At 36.6% G+C, this 21,542-nt stretch overlaps 1 protein-coding gene across 1 annotated transcript in view; it reads right to left on the minus strand.

Moving 5' to 3' along the window:
- Window positions 1-21,542, minus strand: part of Lypd6 (LY6/PLAUR domain containing 6) — a 134,551-nt gene that overhangs the window by 20,451 nt on the left and 92,558 nt on the right. The window contains exon 2 of the mRNA XM_070023489.1: window positions 8,358-8,546. Coding sequence (XP_069879590.1) covers window positions 8,358-8,475 — 118 coding nt within the window. The 5' untranslated portion in view covers window positions 8,476-8,546. The remainder of the gene's footprint in view (window positions 1-8,357; window positions 8,547-21,542) is intronic.

Raw genomic sequence — 21,542 nt, forward strand, 5'->3', positions numbered from 1 at the left:
CATTATGAATATATGTTAATTAAAATGTACCATAATAAGATAAAACAAAAGTTGATTATACAAAAAAAGCAAATTGATTCTTGAAACATGGATATTTATGTTCATACAACTCAGTAGATACTATGGTGAAAATGAACTATACAACTTTTTTTAATGTAATTTTATTGTCAAGGTGATATATAGAAGAGTTACAGTTCCATAAGTAAGGTAATGAGTACATTTCTTGTCTAATTTTTTACCCTCTCCCTCATTTTTCTCCCACTTTCCCTCCCTGCCTCCAAGCTGTACAGTTCATTTCCAACATATTGTCTTGTGAGTATCACTGTTGCATTGGTTCGCCCTTCCTTACTCTCACCATTTTGTTGTTCCCCTTCCCTTCCCTAATCTAGGTAAACATATATATGATACCCAGGGTGCCAAAATCAAATACAGTTACAACAGGGGATTAACCATAGGGGTAAAAACACAAAAGCAAAAATAAATCACATAGTACATTAACAACAACAACAAAGAAAAACCTCTTGCTTCCATATCTTGGAGTTCATTTTGCTTAGCATCATCTTATAAGGTCAGATGTACATAGCTATTGAGCTATTATGATCTTCTTCTAGGACTATTCTAAACATATACTGATTATTACAAATGAGGGAAATCATGGGATCTGTGTTTCTTTGGGTCTGGTTTACTTCACTTAATATGGGTTGAAATTGAGGGAAGAACACAGAGCAAGGGAAGGGATGATATTATTCCAAAAGAAATGTACTCTTTATCTGACTTATGAAACTAACATCTTTATGCATCACCTTTATAATAATAAAAAATTCCTGAAAGGAAAAAATCTGTACACAAATATTCACAGCAACTGTCTTATACAGGTTGTCTATTTCCACCTTGAGAATCTGAAATCTAATATGTTCCAAAATTGAAACTTCTTGAGTTATATTAGAATATGACACCTCACTCCAGAAAAGAAAATTCACAGTTGAAATGCTAGAGCACTAAAGATATTATATAAAAATTCTTTCATGATGTCTAATACATGTATAAAATATAAATGAACTTGATATTTATACCGAAATCTTGTATTTGATCTATTTCATTACAAATATGCAAATGTCCCCAGATTTGAAATTTTTCCATCTAAGTCTTTTTGCATATAGGATAATCTATAGCATCCCCAAACTGGAGAAGAACAAGCTCTTAAATAGAAACTATCCTCTCGATACCTATGTTCTTTACCCTGCCTTTAAGCTCAAGTGGTAGGTGTCATGCTTTGGAGAGCAACCCTGTTTGCACAACACAAGATAAGGATCAGGAAGGGGTAGTAGGCCAGGATGTTCACTCTTTCCATCAATTCATTACTTTAATTTTTTGACTGTCTTAGGGCTTAAACTCAGGACATGGATGCTAGCAGTCCCTGAGCTTTTTCACCGAAGGCTAGTACTCTACTACTTTGAGCCACAGCTTCACTTCTGGTTTTCTGGTGGTTAACTGGAGATAAGACACTCACAGACTTTCCTGTCCAGGCTGGCTTCAAATTGCAATCCTCAGATCTCAGCCTCTTGAGAAGTTAAGATTACAGTATGAACCACTGGCTTCATTGTCCTTTTTTTAATGGCCTCTTTACTGTAATCATCTGCTTACTTTCTATTTAGACTTCTGTCTCTCACAAACAAAACTTGAGCATATTTTTAAGTTTGTAAAATTACCTGGCCTATTTGAAAGCTGCACTAACAGTTCATCTGTCGGAGCCAACTGCTCTCACTCACAGATGGCTGAGCCTGCGTATCCCACTGGCGGAAATAATCATCTCAGAGTAAATTGCTTTGCCCACATGGAACCAATTAAGTATGTTATCAAAAATAAATGAAGGAGGAGGCAGCAGCTTAAGGGCAGAATTATGAGCCAGACATAACTTTGGTTTTCACCTTGTCCAGAATAGCTGTGCATCCATGTACTTGCCTGAAATATTTCACAGAGCTCATGGTGATAATGCTCAATACCCCAACCTGGCCTAAAGTCATAAATTGTCCAAACATGACAAATAACTGGACATTTATATGGGACAATTTGAGAATTCTGTTTCTCCAAGTAGTTAGTGACTAAAATTCAAAGAATACCTGGATGGATAATCTTAAAAAATGGTACATGTAGCTTAGAAACATGCAATTACTTTATTTCCATGAAGAAATTCCACTATGGGGGAAAATGCTCTCCCCTCATAAAGTTATTATAATGCAGATGAAAGTACTCTGTGATACCATGCACAAGTAACTTGTACATCTATCTCTATAGTCTACCACCTAGAAAGGAAGGTTACATTTGATTGAAATAATTTATTTTTGGTAATTATATGTCTGAACAATTTAAAACACATACATTCCAAAATTCCAAAGCCATTCAATGGTCTTTTAGACATTTTTGAACCATAATCTTCTGATATCCGTCTCCTGAGTAGCTAGCATTACAGGGATAAGACACCAGTACCTAGCAAACGAGTATAGTTTTGTAAATACGTTTATGAGAAAAAAGTATCAGGAAATTGTCCTGATCTGATACATTAAAAAGATTCACTAGTCGGGCGCTGGTGGCTAACACCTGTAGTCCTAGCTACTCAGGAGGCTGAGATCTGCGGATTGAAGTTTGAAGCTAGCCAAGGCAGGAAAACCCATGAGACTCTTTTCTCCAATTAACCACCAGAAAACCAGAGTAGTGCTGTGATTCAACGTGGTACAGCGCGCCCTTGAGCAAAAATCTCAGGGAGAGAGCCCAAGCCCTGAGTTCAAGCCCCATGACCAAAAAAAGTTCATTATTACAAAATCATTGTATAACAATAAAATAGTTAATATATAAATAGCTTTAAAAGTAAAACTTTAATCTGTAAAATTTGAAGTAGGATGACCAAAGAAGAGGTTTAATAAATACATAAAAATTTGAGAAAGAATAAAATTTTGTAAAAAAAAAAAATAAAGAGCTCCATGTACACTAAGGTTTATGACTGACTATAAGGTGGCTGGACCACTGTACTTTGTGTAAACAATTCATTGAACATTCAGTTTCTATCTTTGCAACCAAAAGCATTTTTTGGCTGGAATGTTGGATTAGTTGTTCCTGGAAGCATTCCCATTGAAAAGATAAATTAAGAACTTTGAATGATGATTAATGATCTGATTGCTCTAAGAACAACATTACTAAGAACCAAACACTAATACATTATAATTTCTTCAAATTTATATTACTTAATAGACTTTTCACAATAGTCTTATAAGACTAGTGTAATATTAATTAAATACTGTTGTTTCTTGCATAAGTAGGCCCAGACTCTGAAATTAACCCAGAAGGCATGGAAATTTAAACCAGAGTGTGCACCAAAATACTATGGCAGCAAAACGATGCTTTGCTTCATATCATTTCTCTCTGAATGTGTTTGTCATTATGCTTTACTTCAAATACTTTTTGATCTGACAAACTCTCAATGAGTTTGTCAGCATATACTGGCAATTAACTGAATTATCTCAATTTTTATTGATTTTAATTTAAAATCTACAGTTCCATATCTGTATACATTTTCAATAACTGTACTTTAAAATGTGCTTGGGGTAACAGTGTTTAAAAAGAAATGTACATATCACCCTACTTATGTAACTGTAACCCCTCTGTTCATCACTTGTACAATAAATAAATTTAAAAGGGTGGGGGAGAACTTTCATTGCCATCTTGCCAGGTAGCCTGACTAATGAATAATAGCTGGTTGGTGACAAATCTTTAACCCCCATAGCTTTAAGAGGCTAATTATAGTAAAATGTCAAGTAAATGGTTAAATTCTTCCCTCTGGGATATTTAGCTCTAAATAAGGTCAACAGATGAACAAGTATCTCCAGTAACCTGCTAATTGATACTGAATCTGATAAAGATGGCTTAGTTTTTTTTTCCTTTTAAAGGGCAGAAAGCAGTTTCTAAGAGATATGCCATTTTGTTGTTACTTCAAAGCATTACAGAGCAAGGAGAGTTTCATATTGTTGTAGTCCTAGCTGTGAATGAATCTAATTTGGCTCTTAATCACAGATTTAATCATCTCAGTACTCTGAATTTCAGGGCATAAGTCCTTGGTCCCTCAAGAGAAGGTGGTTGTAAAGAAAAAAAAAGAAATGCCAAAGTGCCCAGTTACTTCCTGTAAAATAATCTACCCATTAACTCTCATGCTCAGCCATAGTTTAACCTACCATAATTCGTTTGTAAGACATCAGAAAAGACATACTCTTTGTTCTCATCTCTTGGAACTTTTACGTGGACAAAGGTCTTCAGTTACAGAAAATGTGGTGAAAACATACTTTCAGAAATGTATGCTAATGTTGTAACACATAGTAGCTTTTTGAAATATTGCCAAATTAATTTCCATTGTTTTCAGAAACTGGTCACAGACATAAAGACTCAAGGAATATGATAAATTTATCTTTCATTCCACTTGGCAACAAAATATTGTCAGTATGAGTATGTGTTTCATATAGAAACATATTTTCTGTTATCTGTCTAGATAAATTCTCCTTAATATTAATTCTCTTAATATTAATTCCAAGTTTGGATGAGTTTTATTAGACTTTGGTGTCTTAATTATAGACCAAGAAGAAAATAATCATTTTTCACATGAATAAGAAAGAAGAGCCAGGTACTGGTGGCTCATGTCTATAATCCTAGCTACTCAGAAGGCTGAGATCTGAGGATCATGGCTTGAAGACAGTCTGGGTAGGAAAGTCTGTAAGACTCTTATCCCTAATTAATCACCATAAAGCTGGTAGTAAAGCTGTGGGATCAAATGGTAGAAAACTACCCTTGAGTAAAAAGCTCAGAGACGGTGCCCAGCCATCTGGGTTCAAGACTCAGGACTGACAAAAAAAAGAAAAAGAAAAAGAAAAAAAGTTAAGAGAAAAAGAAAAACACAGGCAAAATCTAGAACAGAATGTCATTGTGGATAGCACTTCATATTTTGAAGACTTAGGAACATCTAAGATTAGTGAATCAGAGAGCAAGAGAGATTCGTCACTGATTTTTTTCCCAGTCTGGGTTCCAACTCACCCTAGTTAATATCAATGATGGCTGTTAGAGAAATAAGAAAGGAGCCTGTGTTTGGCCGTAAAAAACCAGAGTGTAATCTCCAACTCCTGCACCTCCTGCACCTCCACGAGTATGCTCTCATACCTCCTACACCTTTCCATTTCCTCTCAGGGAGGTTCTGAGCTTTTCCATGTAACATTAATGGACTCTAGCTCACTGACCCAGAGAAAACCGTCTGTGCCTCCACCTACAAAGTGAGGTGATTGTATAAATAATTTAAAACAAATGAATCCTGTGCTCCCAACATGTATTTTTCATGGCCTGTGTTCAACTCAAACTTGCTTATTCGTAGAGCGATCAGTCCATCTAAATATGGTCTGGTGCTCAAGGGCAGAGGACCATGCAGTTAAAAAAAAAAAAGTAAAAAGAACCATACATAAACATCTGAGACAGTTTGGAGAATGTTAACTTTGGTTTGAAGTAGGCAGTATGAACTAAGTTCTGGTCATATGGAGCCATTCATCACAATTTCATTTCTACTTTTTACTGCACATGATCCATTTTGAAGATCTCTTAAAGAGAACTCAGGCCTAGACCTGTTTGTAAATCCCCTAATTAGCTAGTGTAGGAATAACTTCTATCCTCTATATTTCAAAATCATATAACAAGTTTCTTCATAATGGGTGAGCTTTCATATAATCCAGCATGGCTCTATTTAATTAGCCTAGGTCATATGAGCAGAACTTTTACATCAGCTTGTTTTTTATAGTAGAGGGATTTGAACTCAGGACCTCCTGCTTGCTAGGCAATCATTCTACCACCTGAGCCATGCATCAGCCTATTTTCTCATCAACTTCTTCCTTTATGCCTTTGCAGAGTTCATGCTTCAGGAAACCCATTCTTCAGACAGAAGCCTACCCACCCTAGGCATTGGCTGACTATCTGTTGAGAAAGAAAGTGTTTCTTTATTTCTTTTTTGCTCAAATTCATCCTCCTTGAATTTCCTTCCCACTCTGAGCATATATAATCACAGCATCAGAAGAGGACAGGGTTCAAGCCAGATGCAGGAGTTCATGCCTATAATTCTAGCTATTCAGGAGACTGAGAGCTGAAAATCTCAGTCCAGAGCTAGTCTAGGCAGATAAATCCAAGAAACTCTTATCTCTAAATAACTAGCAAAAAGCCAGAAGCATAGGTGTAGGTGGGGCTTAGATGGTAAAGTGACAGCTGAGAGAGAAACAGAGACAAAGAATAAGAGTGAGCCAGCAAGCAAAAGAGAGAGAATAAGAGAAAAAGAGACAGACAGAGATGGTCAAGTCCAGGCTCCAGTTTTATGGCCTGAGTATTACTTAGTCTGTCACTGAACATGATAAAAAATACCATCACAAAAGCTGGAAAGCCTAGCAATTCACCAGACTAAGAGACCGAATAGACTAAAAGACTGAATCTAGGTTTATGCCGCACCACATCTGATTTTAAAAGGCATGGATGATTTGAGAAAAGAACAAAATGCAATCTACAAAGTAGAATGAGCATTGCAGTCTATTCTTTTCAAGGATATAATTAAAACAAAGTAAAAAAGCCTTACAAAAAAGCAGCCAGATGAATTTCGATGCAATTAACCAATAGGCATCAGACCATAACCAGCAAAAGGATACGTGGCAAAATGTAAAGAAATTATTTTCTGCCTAGCAAAAGCATATTTGGAGCTATAAAAAATGAGTGTGCTGTATTTTTGCACCCTGTATTTGCTGACTAAGCTAATGATAACAACGACATAAATAACAACCATTTGATTGTCCCAAAGGCATAGGCCTGGGATTTTATGGATATTATTTCTGGTACATAAAATTATGTAACAGAATATGTGTAATTTTACCGCTTTAGAAATAAGAAAATAAACACTTAAAACTCTCTAACATCAATTGAGCATTTACTACAGTTCATACTCATTTCTAAATGTTTTCTATGTTATTTAATCATCATAAAGTAAGGGGATTTGTCTCAAGTCAAATGGTTGGGGAGCAGCTCAGCTCGGTGATGACCCCAGGTTTGGTGGACTCCAAGCTCCTATGCTGCCACACACTAACTCCCCAGATAAACCAAGTTTTATACACATAAAAAATAGTTGAAAGCCGGGCACTGGTGGCTCACGCCTATAATCCTAGCTATTCAGGAGGCTGAGATCTGAGGAACGCAGTTCAAAGCCAGCCTGGGTAGGAAAGTCTGTGAGACTCTTATCTCCAATAAACCACTAGAAAACCAGAAGTGGTGTTGTGGCTCAAGTGGTAGAGCACTAGCCTCAAGCTCAAGAGGTGAGGGACCATGCCCAGGCCCAGAGTTCAGGCCCCATGACCGAGAAAAAAAAAAAAAGAGTTCTATGGAGCCAAAGGAGTCTTACTAGTTGCCACTCTATTGTAGACTCTGAAATAAAGATATATTTCTCCAAAGTAAAGATGATGTCTTAATTGTTCCAAGCTTATCACAATACTTGGTACATTACAAGCACACAAGCAAACAACCTTGATGAGCAGAATATTTAGAAAGAAGAATGTACCTTCAGGCCTGAAGGTACCTGAAGACCAGAACATAAACAATATTCCTAGCTCTTGTCACCACTGGCTAGAGAAAGCACAGGACTCTTGGCTGGGCTAGGGTTAGGTGAGATGGGCCAATACAGAAGAGGAGTCCCACAAAAGCAAAAAACCAAACAGAGACTAAAGGAAGAAGTGACACTGCTTTCCAGTGTAAGATCCAGAAGACCTGAAATTCATGTCGAATCCACAAACCCAGCCTGATATATGCAAATCAGAAACACAAGGGTTGACATGGATAAGACAGAGGTCTACATTACAGTTCACCCCCTTAAACAAAAGAAAGCAAAAGGGCAGGGAGAATAGGAAGTTGTAGGAGGTAATGATGCTGAATCTAAGAACCAGAGGCACAGAAGGGAAGACCTAGAAAGGACTGACTTTCTACAAAACCAGCTACCTCTTGGGACACAGCAGCTGGGAGGTTCACTTTGATTACTGGCTGGGAATAGTACAGTAAAATGAAAGGGTATTTAAAATCAGAGTGATTTGGTAGAAAAAGGGGGCGGGGAAGCAAGCTAAATAATTTGATGTAAAATAAAAAACCCCACATATATCCTATGAAAAGGTGGGGGTAACTACTGTACCCCCTAACTGAACTACCAGATGTTTCCCCTGCATCAAAACTTCCTTTCTGCTGGATGCATTTCAATATCCTTCTTACTGGAAATCAAGTGCCATTTCTTCAGTGAAGAGAACAAATGTGAGTCTTACTTGAAGGATGGAGGTAGATGATGTCTTTCACTGTGAAGTCTCGGGACTGAGCAGCTTTCAGACAATCAGCCAGCAGGCTCAGGAGCAGGAGCCAGGCCAGGGCAGAGCCAGGTTCCATGGCAGAGCAACGTTTCACTCATACAGAGGGCCCCTGCGTGGGGACACAAAGCGATGGGAGACAACTTGCACCTGAAATAGGAAGACAGACGCATCTCAGTGTCTAGTAAAGCACAGGACTCTTGGCTAGCCTGGGACAGGTAAGATGGGCTAGATAGGCGCAGATATCCAGGACGCAAGAAAGCTGGGAGCCATAGGAAAAACTTTGTAGATGGTAATTTTAGAGCACTTAGAACATTCCAGCCTAAATCTACTCCTAATCAGGTTGCGAAAGCTCCACTGGTAGCAATCCCTTCTAATATCCAGCAGAGATGGTATCAGGAGAGATTGAATTTTAATGAAATCCTGCTATTTTTGCCAGGAGGCCAGGGGATGGCTGCCAGAGAGCAACAATAAATAAGTCAGATACAAAAGCTCAGAAGCCGGCACAGAGTGAGGCCTTACTGAGTCTTGTGGCTATGCAAAACAGTACAGCATAGACTCCCTGATTTGGAAAAGAAAAGAAATACAGGTAAGTTGACCTCAACCAAACCAAATCACCTTAATAGCACAGAATCTCCTTAATAGAACTAAGGTATGTTGGTCAGATACTACTGAAGTCCTTTATAAATATCAGCTTACTATCCTAATAGCCCTATGAGTTAGACATTATGGTTCATTTTGAAAAAAACCAAGGTCCAATGAATAGCAGCATAGGAATTTTAATTTCAGGCAATTGTAATTTCAAGTCTTTATAGGCAATGCTGTATTCTTCCTAAGATTGATTAAGGATATGTAAACAAAAATGATGATAAGACATATTACAGCTTAGCACTAAAGAATTATCCATCCACTTTGTTATTTATTCTGATTCTTTTTTTTTCATTCAAAATTGGGCATAACAGAAGTTTCTAAGAGGATTAAATTGCCTAGCTCACTTGGAATGCAGCCATATGTTCTAATTTATATGTGTTTTCTATTCACTTACCCTTTTCTTAGCTTACTGTAGTGCTTGCTCCTCACATGCTATTTTTCAAATTTTTATTGTAAAGATGATGTTCAGATGTTACAGTTATGTAAGTCAGGAAATGAGTACATTTTTACTCTCTGTCCTGTGATGGCACACTTGGTGTGATTCTCTGGCTTAGGACTGTTCACTGGAACTCTAAAACTGCTTTCTATGCGAGAGCTTGTTCAGATTCCAGCTTCTCCTCCGCCATCTTCCTGGAACTCCTCCATAAGTACATTTTTAATAATATCTTTCACCCCCTCCCTAATTTTCTCCCAGTTTTTCATCTCCCTCCAAAGTTGTATAGTTCATTTCCAACATAGTGTCTAGTGAGTATCATCATCTCTCTTGCTCATGCAAGGAGTCAAGGTTAGATATTTCCTTATTTAAACCTAGTGGAAAAACCATAATTTGGATATTTTAATCATATACCTAATAGAAATATTCAACAGAAGTTTTTTTGAGTAGTATAAGTTTTTAATTACTTCATAAAAACCAATAGACAAAGACTAAAATATTCTGGGAGAGAAAAATAGAGAAAATCAATACGGTCTAGTCAGAAACTTTAGTATTAAGAACAGTGTGAATCCAAACAGAATGTTAAATTAAAAAATACAACAATGAACTTAGAAAATGGAACGCTCAACTGGGCGCCGGTGGCTCACACCTGTAATCCTAGCTACTCAGGAGGCTGAGACCTGAAGATTGCTGTTCAAAGCCAGCCCAGGCAGAAATATCTGTGAGACTCTTATCTCCAATAAACCACTAGAAAACCAGAAGTGGTGCTGTGGCTCAAGAAGTAGAGCGCTTGCCTTGAGCTGAAGAGCGCAGGGACAGCACCCAAGCCCAGAGTTCAAGCCCCACAACCAACCAAAAAAAAAAGAAAAAGGAAAATGGAACACTCAAAAGCATCCCAAAACAGCTGCAACTTACAATACAAGCACTTTTTCAAAATTACAGAACAGGATACTATTAAATATAAATACTGCAATCACTTTACTAAAATTATTAAAAAGTTTAAATGAAACCAAACAATAGACAATGCACTAAAATTATTTTCAGATGTATCTGAGTTGTCATTATTTTAAGAAATATTGAGGAATAGTTAGAAAATAAGAGTTCTGATCCAACAATGTCAACCCTACCAATTTTATCTTATTATGCCATCATCTGTTTGCAATTTGGTTCCCTAAACAAACTCAAATTCAGGAAGAGAATAAGTTTTTCAGCCAGTTAATAAATGTGACTGCCAGGAACTGGACTAGGCACTTGGTTGAATCACATATTAAAAAAAAAACCAAGAATCAATTATCATTCCTTTGCTGAGTAATTGTTGAGTAACAGAGACAAACATCATCTTAAATGGATGCATATTGCTTCATTTCACATCCATGCTGATACTCATGTGCCAGCATAGTGGGTAGGTATGGTTAGGTTGCACTTGAGGGTTATACTGTACTTGAGGGACAGTCGGGCATAGCACACAGAACCAAATATCCTTATCTCTTCCCAGGTCTAGCTTGACAATCACACACAAAAATGTCTGGAACATTATGCTTGTAACTATAATCATAAATGTGAAGAAATATATTCGGATGAAAGACTGGAAAGCAAAATACAAGATGATATAGTAAAGGCAGTTTATGGGTTTGTTAGGGCTGCTCCAGAGCAAAATACCACAGGCTAGACACAGGCTTAAAGAACAGAAACCCTGAAGTCCAAGGTTAGGGAGTTAACAGGGTGTTTCTACTAAGGCCTCTCTCCTTGGCTTGCAGTTAGGAACCTTCTCACTGTGTCTTCTCAAGGCCTTTTTCACTAGTGTCTCCTCTTATGAGGACACAAGTGCTACTGAATAGGACCCCACATTTATGATTTTATTTATTCTTAATTACCTCCTTAAAGGTCCTGTCTTCAAAAGCAGTCACATTCTACTGAGGATAAAATTTGACTTATGAATTTGTTGAGACCACATTTCAGCCCAGAGGACAAGCTTGTCGTTTTGTTTTGTTTTTTCCCTCATACAACATTTTCTATCACATGACATGTCACAGAGCTCATAGTGGTGTAAATGATCTGAGGTTCCAAGAAGAGGTGTGGAGCTCCGCCCACCTCAGAAGCAATGATTACCCTCTGCATTACCTTTTACTTCCTTGGCTCCAAATGTGGACTCAAAGATAACTCAGTTGCCACTACATAAGGATGGCACGTTTGTCAGACTCTCCCAGTCCCTCTGCTATTATCTGTGCCAGCTTGTCCTGTGTTGTACCTTAGACATGAATCATAAAAACATCCGCTTGAAAGAAAAACAACATCCAGATCCATGCAACAGAAATAAAACTTAATTTCAAAAAGCTATATACATTTCCAATATATCTACTTTGTGACCCCCAAGGATAAGCTAATTGATATAGGAAATAATGCTTAAAATTTTATAGTACTGAATATCATAGAAAAATGAATAATAGACTCATGCTAAAAATTAAAGTTAAATAGATGAGGATTTAATATACCAAAGAGTTTTTTTGAGAAATTTTACAAGTCCTTAGAAAAGGACTTATAAAACTTATTTTAATTTTAATTAATTATTCTGCTGTAATCTTAGGCAGCATTTTCCATTTTCATTTTATTCCATTTAAAAGTTGAAATTCTTATAGGTTGTCCCTCACCCTAACATACCAATTAATTGTCATTGGGTTTATTTTTGCAGAATTGAGAGAGAACTTGGTACCTTGCAGTACCTCTCCTGGGATGGGACAAATATCCTAGATTTGAGAACCAGTGTTTAATATTAATCTCACAAGAGTGGAGTTGAAGAGCTCTGTTACAGAATTAACGGTTACCTCCTGCTACAACTACAGCACCTGAGGGCAGCACACAGACACACTTGGTTGAAATTTTCAGTGTTCTCTGCACTGAAAATAGGTAGAAACGTTCTCATAGGGAGTCAGCTGAGATTTTAAGAATATAAAACCATGTGTAAGTAACCATTACGTAAGACTGAATAATGCACTCTCCCTGAGATGCCCACACCGTGGTTCCCAGAACTCTAAGAATTTGTAGATATGATGGAAGTGAAGGATCCTGACACATGGAGACCTAATTAGATTATCCAAATGAGCCCAAAGTCAACACAGAAGTCTTCTTGAGAGGCCAGAAGGACAGTCAGTGAACAGGAGGAAATGTGAAAACAGAACCAACAAGATGAAATGAGGTGAGGAAGGGACCACAAGCCAAGGAGTGCTGCAGGTTCTAGAATCTGAAAAAAAAAAAAAAAAAAAAAAGTAGAAATGGATTCGCTACTGAAGTCCTCAGGAAAAAAAAAAAGTAAAAAACAAAACCCAGTCCTGCTAACACTCCAACGTTAGCCCAGTGAGACACATGAATTATTATTAGTAGTAGTAGAACCAGCAGTAGAAGTACTTTGTGTGTGTTTGTGTATGTGGGTGCACAAGTCTTTGGGCTTGATCTCAGGGCTTGGGCATGTCCCTTGCCTTTACTTGCTCAAGGCTAGCACTCTGCTACTTAAGCAATAGCTCCACTGCTGGCTTTTTGCTGGTTAATTGGAGGTAAGAGTCTCACAGACTTTCCTGCCCCGGCTGGCTTCTATGTCAGCCTCTTGAGTAGTTTGGATTACAGGTATAAGCCACTGGCACTGGCTATTTTAATTTAACTCTAAATTTCTTTTTACTGAAATAAAAATTAAGTAATATAAAATTTGCCATTTTAAATTTCATCATATTTAGTATTTTCATAATGTTGAATCATTATCAACACTTAAAAAGTCTTGTGCCCTTTGGCAGTCACTCTCAATTTCCTCCTCTCCCTACACCTCAATAACCACTAATCAATTTATATCTCTATGGATTGGCCTCTTGGGGATAGATCATACAAAGGAAATCATACAAAACATGGTATTTTGTGTGTCTAATTATCTTTTCCTTAACACAGTGTTTCCAAGGCTTACTCATAATGTAAGATCAACATAACCTCTCTTTTTATGTCTGAATAATATTTCATTATATAATGATGAACATTTGGGTAGTTTCTACTCTGGACTACTATGAATAATGCTGTTATTGACATCAACATATACATTCTTAGGTCAATACTTGTTTTTGGTTTGACATATTCCCAGGTGTAGAATTGATTGGCCTTATAGTTAATGTGTTAACTTTTGGGAGAATTGCCAAATGTGTGCCCTTGCTGCTACAAAATCTTATACCCATATCAGCTACCCATACCCTTGCTGCTACAAAATCTTGTACCCATATCTAACTTCTCCATGTCCTTGTGAATGCTACTTTTCTTTTCTTTTTTTTTGTTAAAACAAACTTTATAGCCAATCTGGTAAATGTGAAGTGTATTCAGATTTGCATTTGCAAGTGACTGAGGTTGAGTATATTTCTATGTTTATTTGTGATTTTTAGAGTAATGTTATTCAATTTATTTGCTCATTTAAATTTTTTATTGTCTTTGTACATTCTATGGTGAGACAAAGGACAAAGGGGGAACCAATGACACAGTGATATTCACAAGACAATAATTTACAAATTATCTGTACAGCTTGGAGGGGGGGTTGGGAGGAGGGAAAGTGGGAGAAAAATGAGGGAAGAGGTAACAAGTTTGACAAGAAATGTACTCTTGTATATACACTTCTTTAGCTTGGGGAGGGGAAGGAAAAAAACAAAATGCTTAAATAGGGATACAGGTTGACCCATTGTAACAATTGTACATTGTAACAATGTACAAGACACTGTGTTGAAAAACGCACTTTACAATTTAGGTGGGGACGTGGGAGGGAGGTATGGCCAGGAAGTATAGTTGTGGAGGCGGGAGGGAAGGGAGGGTAAGGGGGAAACAAAGGAGAGGTAACAATGCTTGATAGGAAATGTACTCATTGCTTTGCTCATGTAACTGTAACCCCTCTGTACAGTATTTTACAATAAAAAAGTGTTAAAAAACTAAAAACAAAAGAAATGTTCTTATTACCTTACTTAATGTAACTGTAACCCCTTGGTATATCACCTTGACGATAAAAAATTAAAAATAAAAAAGAATTCTTTGTACATTCTGCTATAGACATTTTCAGATACAGTGTATGGTTCAAAGTATTTTCTCCAATTCTCTGTGTCATCTTTTCACTTTCTTGATAGTGTCATTCAAAACATCAAAGATTTAATTTTTTTGGTAAAGTCTACAGATTACTCTTTATAAATATAGATTCTATTTCCTCATAAAAGTCAAACCTAATGTACTAAAAAGAAAGGCTCAATGAAGTGCACAAGAAAAGAACTTGTCTGTGTGTAGCTCATCATATAAAATGATATTTATTGAAATGAACTCCCGGAAATGGAAACAAGAGTTTTTTTCTTTGTTGCTGTTTTTGTTTTCTTTTCCTTTTGTCTTGTTGGTTGGTTTATCTGTCTTTTGGAGGGCAAGAGGGGCACAGACATGGTGGGACAAAGGGTGATTAAATGCATCAGGGATATTCACTAAATACTATGTTGAAAATGAACTATACAACTTGTGGGTGGGGATGGGAGGGAAACCCAGAGAGAGAGAAGAGGTAACATTATCCAAAAAGGAACGTACTCTTTACCTGACTTATATAACTGTAATTCCTCTGTATATCACCTTTTACAATAACAGTAAAAATGCATTTAAAAAAAAAGAACTTGTCTAATTTTCAGTGGCAAAGGCTATATTAATTCCACCTCCCTTTTCCATGAGCCAAACAGGGTGGTCAGGACTATTTATTAATGTCACTGATGAGTCCATTCCTGCAGCACACCACCATGCAGCACTAATTCTATTAGTATTTTCTAGGAACTGAGAAATGAAAAATGAATGATATACATTTACCATTAGTCTAGCAATGGCAAAACAGTTTCCAAAGCATTTCTTCCACCTAAAAATTCTCAGTAGCAGATAAAGATATGATCTCCCCAAACTCATAGATGTTAGCCTGACCATGCTCAGGTTTTTCCTGGGACTTTGATAATTTCTTCTCAAGTCCGAAGTGCCTTTGGACTGTTCTAGACATTTAAAAAAGGACATTGTGTTACTCATCTATAACACTGCTATCTGAATATGCACTGTGAATCTCATCCCTGAATAAGAACTGCAGCACAATTCTCTTTATGAAGAAGTACACTCTCATTTTCACAGCTCTGTGACCTTTCATTTGTTATTTATGAGCTTTTGCAAATCTAATACCACTCTGACAGATTTAATTTGTGCTCTAAATTACCTTTGCATGAGTTATTCAACTGCTGGTTTTATTCCAATGGAATACTTACTAGATTCTGAAATAGGAAAAAAACTAGTTGGAGATGTATGGGACTTCCTACACTTGGACAAAAATTATAAAGAGCTGCACTCTGAATCTTTGCCCCATGGATGATACTATATAACATAAAGGAATATTCTTATACTAGCCATACAGGCAAGGTGATATAACCATAACCCAGGTCAAATTTCACAAATCTATACCCTAATTGTTATGTCATATACTGTCCATAAAGCAAAATATTAATATTTCTGGAATTGGTTGCTAGAAGAAAATGAAACGTTTCTAGAAATTATATTTACTTAAAACCTATGTAGTGAAGAGAAAAGCCTCAGTAATAAGTCACTATATAAGCAACTATGAAGCAGACAATTAAGATAAATCCCAAATATATTTCAGATCAAGCTTAAATGTTTACAATTGGAGCTAATTGGAATTCTCAGGCCTGACAAGTCTAGATTTGATTTTGAATATAGATAGATAGATAGATAGATAGATAGATAGATAGATAGATAGATAGATAGATAGATAGATAGATCATTTGAGGTATCTTGATGATCTGAAACAGTAAATACAGTTGCCAAAAGAATAAACTGGAAGCATGTCTTCACAAAAATCAGAAATCATGTCTTTGCAAAACTAAGTGTACTTAGATATATCATTCTGATCACAAGTATTTTTCTAGCACTGGACAATTACTCAGAATATGTGGTGGCTTTAAAATATGCTTGAATTTTGTTTTACACATTTCTACTGAGAAGTAGTGTTTACATTCTCTGGCTGGGCCAACCTTAATAATCAGTTGAACAGAATGTGGTAAAAATGACACTGCATGACGCCCAAGTACATATCAAATAGAAACAATATATACCCAGTGCTTAGAATACTCACTAAATGACAAATAGACTTAGTGGTTAAGGCTACTGTGACATAAGGAAGTCCAAGTGGTACAGACAAAACTACTGGGATTTCCCAGTGGAAGAAAGCTTCCCAGGCAGATACCAGTTACCTTTCTTCCCCATTATTCCAGCAACAGCCACACTCGGATTACAACTGAACAGAGATACCTAGAACAGGCTAACCAAGCTCATTCCACATCTCACCTTCAGAATCATAAGTAATAATAATATTTCTTAACATTATTATTATTAATGCCTCCAGCCACTATAAGTGATTTGTTAAGCAACAGTCTGAAACATTAAGAAGGAAAGCAAAGAGTTAGCTAAGAACTTTAATGCAATTCATAAAAATAATTGCAATTTTCAGGACATAATGGAAGCAAAGTTCAAAATACAAAGCAAATAAGATATAATCAAAGCTTGGATTTGGCTAACAAAAATTAGAGTGTCTCCTTAACTGTCCAACGCAGACATTGCCAGACTTTTAACATTATTTTTAGGAATTTCCATTCCTCAACCTGTGCTCCCTCAGGGATTCCCAAAGAAGCTCCAGAAGCATTTCCAGTGAGTCTCTTTCCCAGCTTTTCCAGGAGAAAATAATTCTGACAAAGGAGGTAGGTATATTCTGACTATAACTGCCAAATATGCGCCTCAGTCCCTGAAATAAGAGTACAATGTCAACTTTATCAAAATCATATGGTTTGAAAGCATAGAGGAAGTGGTTTCCCAAATGTAAATCTAGATGTGGTTACTTCAAGACGTAGGCCTGAATGTGAATCACACAGATGTGTACAATAACAAACACTATAGCATTAGAAATCACTCATTATACAGAAGTACAAAATGGCGTTAATGGTAGCTCAAATAAAGATTGCCACAAATACCAGAAAGTGGAATGTTACCTACCTGTCCTGGAATACAGTCTTACTTATGGCTCATGCTTAGCTACTCAGGAGGCTGAGATCTGAGGATCATGGTTCAAAGCCAACCTCAGGCAGAACAGTCCATGAGATTTTTATCTCCAATTAATTACCAAAAAGCTGGAAGAGGAGCTGTGGCTCAAGGGGCAGAGTGCTAACCTTGAGCACAAAAGCTCAAGGATAGTGCCCTGAGTTTAAGCCCTAGACTATCACCACTCTACCCCCACCCCACAAAAAAATCCCACTACATTACAACTTTTCACATCAAAATATTAGGATGAAATGGGTGAAATAGGTGAAAACATTCTAATGGAATGAATTCTGTTCTTCAATTTTCCCTTTTTGTATGAATGGGTCATTCTACTAACTCCAGTTACGTGTTGCTATATTAGAGCATCATGGGCTTCATAGATGATACCACTGATCACTGCTATTGGGACCAAGGTTGGATATGATCCAAGCAGGCTATGCAGAGTTCAAAGAAATAATCAGCCATTCTCAAGATACAAAGCTCAGGAGAATGTGTTTGCCATGTTCCTCTCCAAATGGAGAAGAAGAAAAGCTTAGTAGAGAGAAGAGTCTCAGCAATGTTCAACCCTTGCCTTTCTGGCAAATTTTGAAGTCTCCTTTTAACTATGACAGTAGCCTTCATTTCCAGCCAATGAATATCCTTCTTGCCCAAACTAGTTTCAATTGGTTTTCTGCCTCTTGAAGAACTAAGAGCTCTCACTAATTCAAGAATCATCAAAAAGTGTCCAGCCACTAGATAAAATTTTCCCTGTTAGGAATGTTTTGTACTTAATACTTCCTTAAGAATTGACAGTGAAAATGTTTGGATTTGCTTTTAAAATGTCACTAACAGAGAACTAGACAGAGATGACTCCATTCAGACTTTGTAGCCCCTGATACTTCATTTCCAGACCTATAGGGCGACAGATGTTCACATTCCTGATGTGAATTGAAGATTTAGTTGCATAAAAATCAATGCTTTAAAAAATTTTCACTTACTTTTCTAGAGATGTTGGCAAGGCTAGAGTTATAAGAAAACACAGCTTTTTTGCCTTGTCTCATTCTGATTTAACAGCCAATTGCATCAAAAAAAGTTTCATTTCCTGAAAGATAAATGATGTCTGGACAAGTATGCTTAGCAATATATTCACACTTTAGAGGATGTGCTACTTACTCCAGGAGCCACTGTGCTTGCTGGTTCTGCTTATTGGCTGCTTCTTCTATCAACTTGAGAGCTCTTGGGACTGAAGAAAAAGTGTTTTCAAGTGCAAGTTACAGAAAGGAAATGGAGTCCAAGAACACTCCATGAAAGAATGGAACAGAGGGCAAATTTCAGCCTGCTGGTTTTTATTTGCTTGGAAAGTGTCAATGGTTTAGAGATTTTTTTTTTTGTTTTGGTGTCTTTTATTAAGATTTACTGTTTGAAAATGTCACATCTTCATTTTTTTCTATGAATTTTTATCTAAGCCCTCTCAAAATTGTAGAACTACAAACTGTACTCAGTAATAATATGATAGCTATAAGTGAATTAACTTAAAATAAGAAATAAATACTCTTATGTTCAAAATAATCCAGTTCCCGATCTAACATTTTGACCATTAAGCATATGGCTTCCATAATTTTTTGTTTTATTTTTACTTATTTTATTATCTTTAAGTAGATATACAAGCTTTCTATCTCTTAATCAAAGAAATTATCTTTGTACTGTATAGACAGATCTGTTCTGTATTCAGAATGATATATTCATCTCCCTTTCACTAATTTTGATGGTTTCCAAAACATCAAAAACAAAGAAGAAGCCCTAGTAATAATTCTAAAGCAGATGCTAGTTGGATGTGGTAGTACACATCTGTATACCCAGCTACTCAGAACATGGATGACTTGTATTTCTAATTTGAAGCCAGTCTGGCCAAAGCTAGCAAGTGCCTATCTCAAAAACAAAATAAAACATAGAGGCTGGAGGTGTGGATGAAGCACCTGCCTATCATCGGGTTCATCTCCCAGTCCAACCAACAAACAAATGAGTAGATCCTACTTCCTAGAGATCTATGTAGATATTCTGCACTATTTGAACCCAACTTTATTGCAGGGACTATAACCAATAGTGTTTCAGGCTACTTTGTTCTACATTTTGAGAGAGAATGAAGACTTGGTTGGAAACCTGAGGACTCCTAATTTCTCCAAATCATCCGTCCCAGTACCCCTGACACTACCACCATTCACCCACATTAAGTACTCTGATGTCTGTTGACATCTGTCTGACATCCCTTGCCATGTGATCGGAAATTATGAAATATTCTTCCCCATTACATTATGTTGACTAATTTCCTACTCACAATAAAAAATCTAGCTTCTTTTTGAGCTATCTACAGTAAAATATGCTCATTTGCCCAAGGTTCATGGATTCAGGGGACAAGAGGAGGACAAAATTCTTTTCCCTCCTACTACCGATTACAAATCATGGATTTTCCTCTTTACACAAATTCTTCTCTTCATGTCAAAGGCCAAACAATACACTGATAAGACAGCTGACAAGGAGGGGTTTGAAAACATGGAGAATATGCCTCATCTTTTGGTTCTCACCTAAAATTGAGAAGTATCAATTCATGCTGGATGTTTGCTCTTACTCTGCATGGGGAAAATTTTGCCCATAGTTTCAAGAATCCTGACCTAGATTTTGTCACAAGGCCTTGAAGATTACTTCCATTTCATCCTGGGATAATTTAAATTCAAGGATGAACTGTAATTGCTAGTTTGACATATGTGAGGAGATCATCTAGAGTTTCTTATGAAGTTGGAGAATCATTCTATGCTCTCTTGTGAAAAAGAAAAAAAAATCAAGCAGCCAGCATCAAAACAATAGCTTATATTGAAAACCATCTGGTTAATGTAATTTTTTTCAAACCACTGGATTCCTCAGTAGCTAACTTCTAAATTTTAACTAATGCCTCTCATTTGATAAATGACTCATGTTAAGAACAAATCTATCCATGCACCTGTCTTCCAAATCTTTGACATCTTGAGCACCTGATAGCATAAAGACCATTCATTTCATCATTTTGAAATGGTACCAGATTGGTAAAAACATCCTAATTCTCACTTGACTTTTCAAGCACAATTAGCCATTTAACACAGTTATTTAGCGGAAGGAAGAGTTTCCTTAACCTAAGACTAAAGACAAAACAATGTATTCAGCAAATTCCTAACCTGTGTCATTGAGGTAGGAACACTTACTTGGTAATACAGAATCATCATTTACAAGTCTTCATCAATGCTGATTATTAAAGAGGTCCATTATTGTAACCAAGAAGAACGTAATAACAATTCATGTAGTATTATTCAGGCAGAAAAGTATCCAAGAGTTATCAATAAAAGAGTATTGTCTTTAATAATAGAAAAATTTTGTCCTGTATATAAGTAATTCACTTCTTAAGGAAAAAAATACTGAGTCACTTCTTATGGATAAAGAAATCCTGTCATCTAAATCTACTCCATAATTTCTGGCATTGAAGGAGCCAAGAGGGTATTCATATCTCCTCTCATTATTGTATTTTTCTATTCTGGCTTTGCAGTTGTCTTCCTTATGTGCTATTTCACTTCATCCATTCGTTTATTAATTCATGCACCCACCAATCATTCTTCAGGAGTCACACAGGGATAATGTTATCTATTATACACATTACTTTTAATATTCCCAGTTTAATACCTAAATTATTGCACTCTATTAAGAAAATCATTAATGTTATTCTTTAAAGTCTACAAAAAGGTTGGTCTACAGGGAAGAGAAGATGGATGTGGGAGTTTAATCAAGTGTGAACATGGTTTGATATTAGTGTACTGTCCTTCCAACCAAAACAAGGTTAAGATGTAAGATACCAGGTAGAGAAACCAGTTGATATGACAATTTCAAGCCCCAAAAGGCCCTTGGGAGAGAGAAATCATAGACATTATAAATGAAACCCA

Source organism: Dipodomys merriami, unplaced genomic scaffold, assembly GCF_024711535.1.
Source record: "Dipodomys merriami isolate MVZ:Mamm:240054 unplaced genomic scaffold, mDipMer1.0.p SCAF_1, whole genome shotgun sequence".
Lineage (NCBI taxonomy): Eukaryota > Metazoa > Chordata > Mammalia > Rodentia > Heteromyidae > Dipodomys > Dipodomys merriami.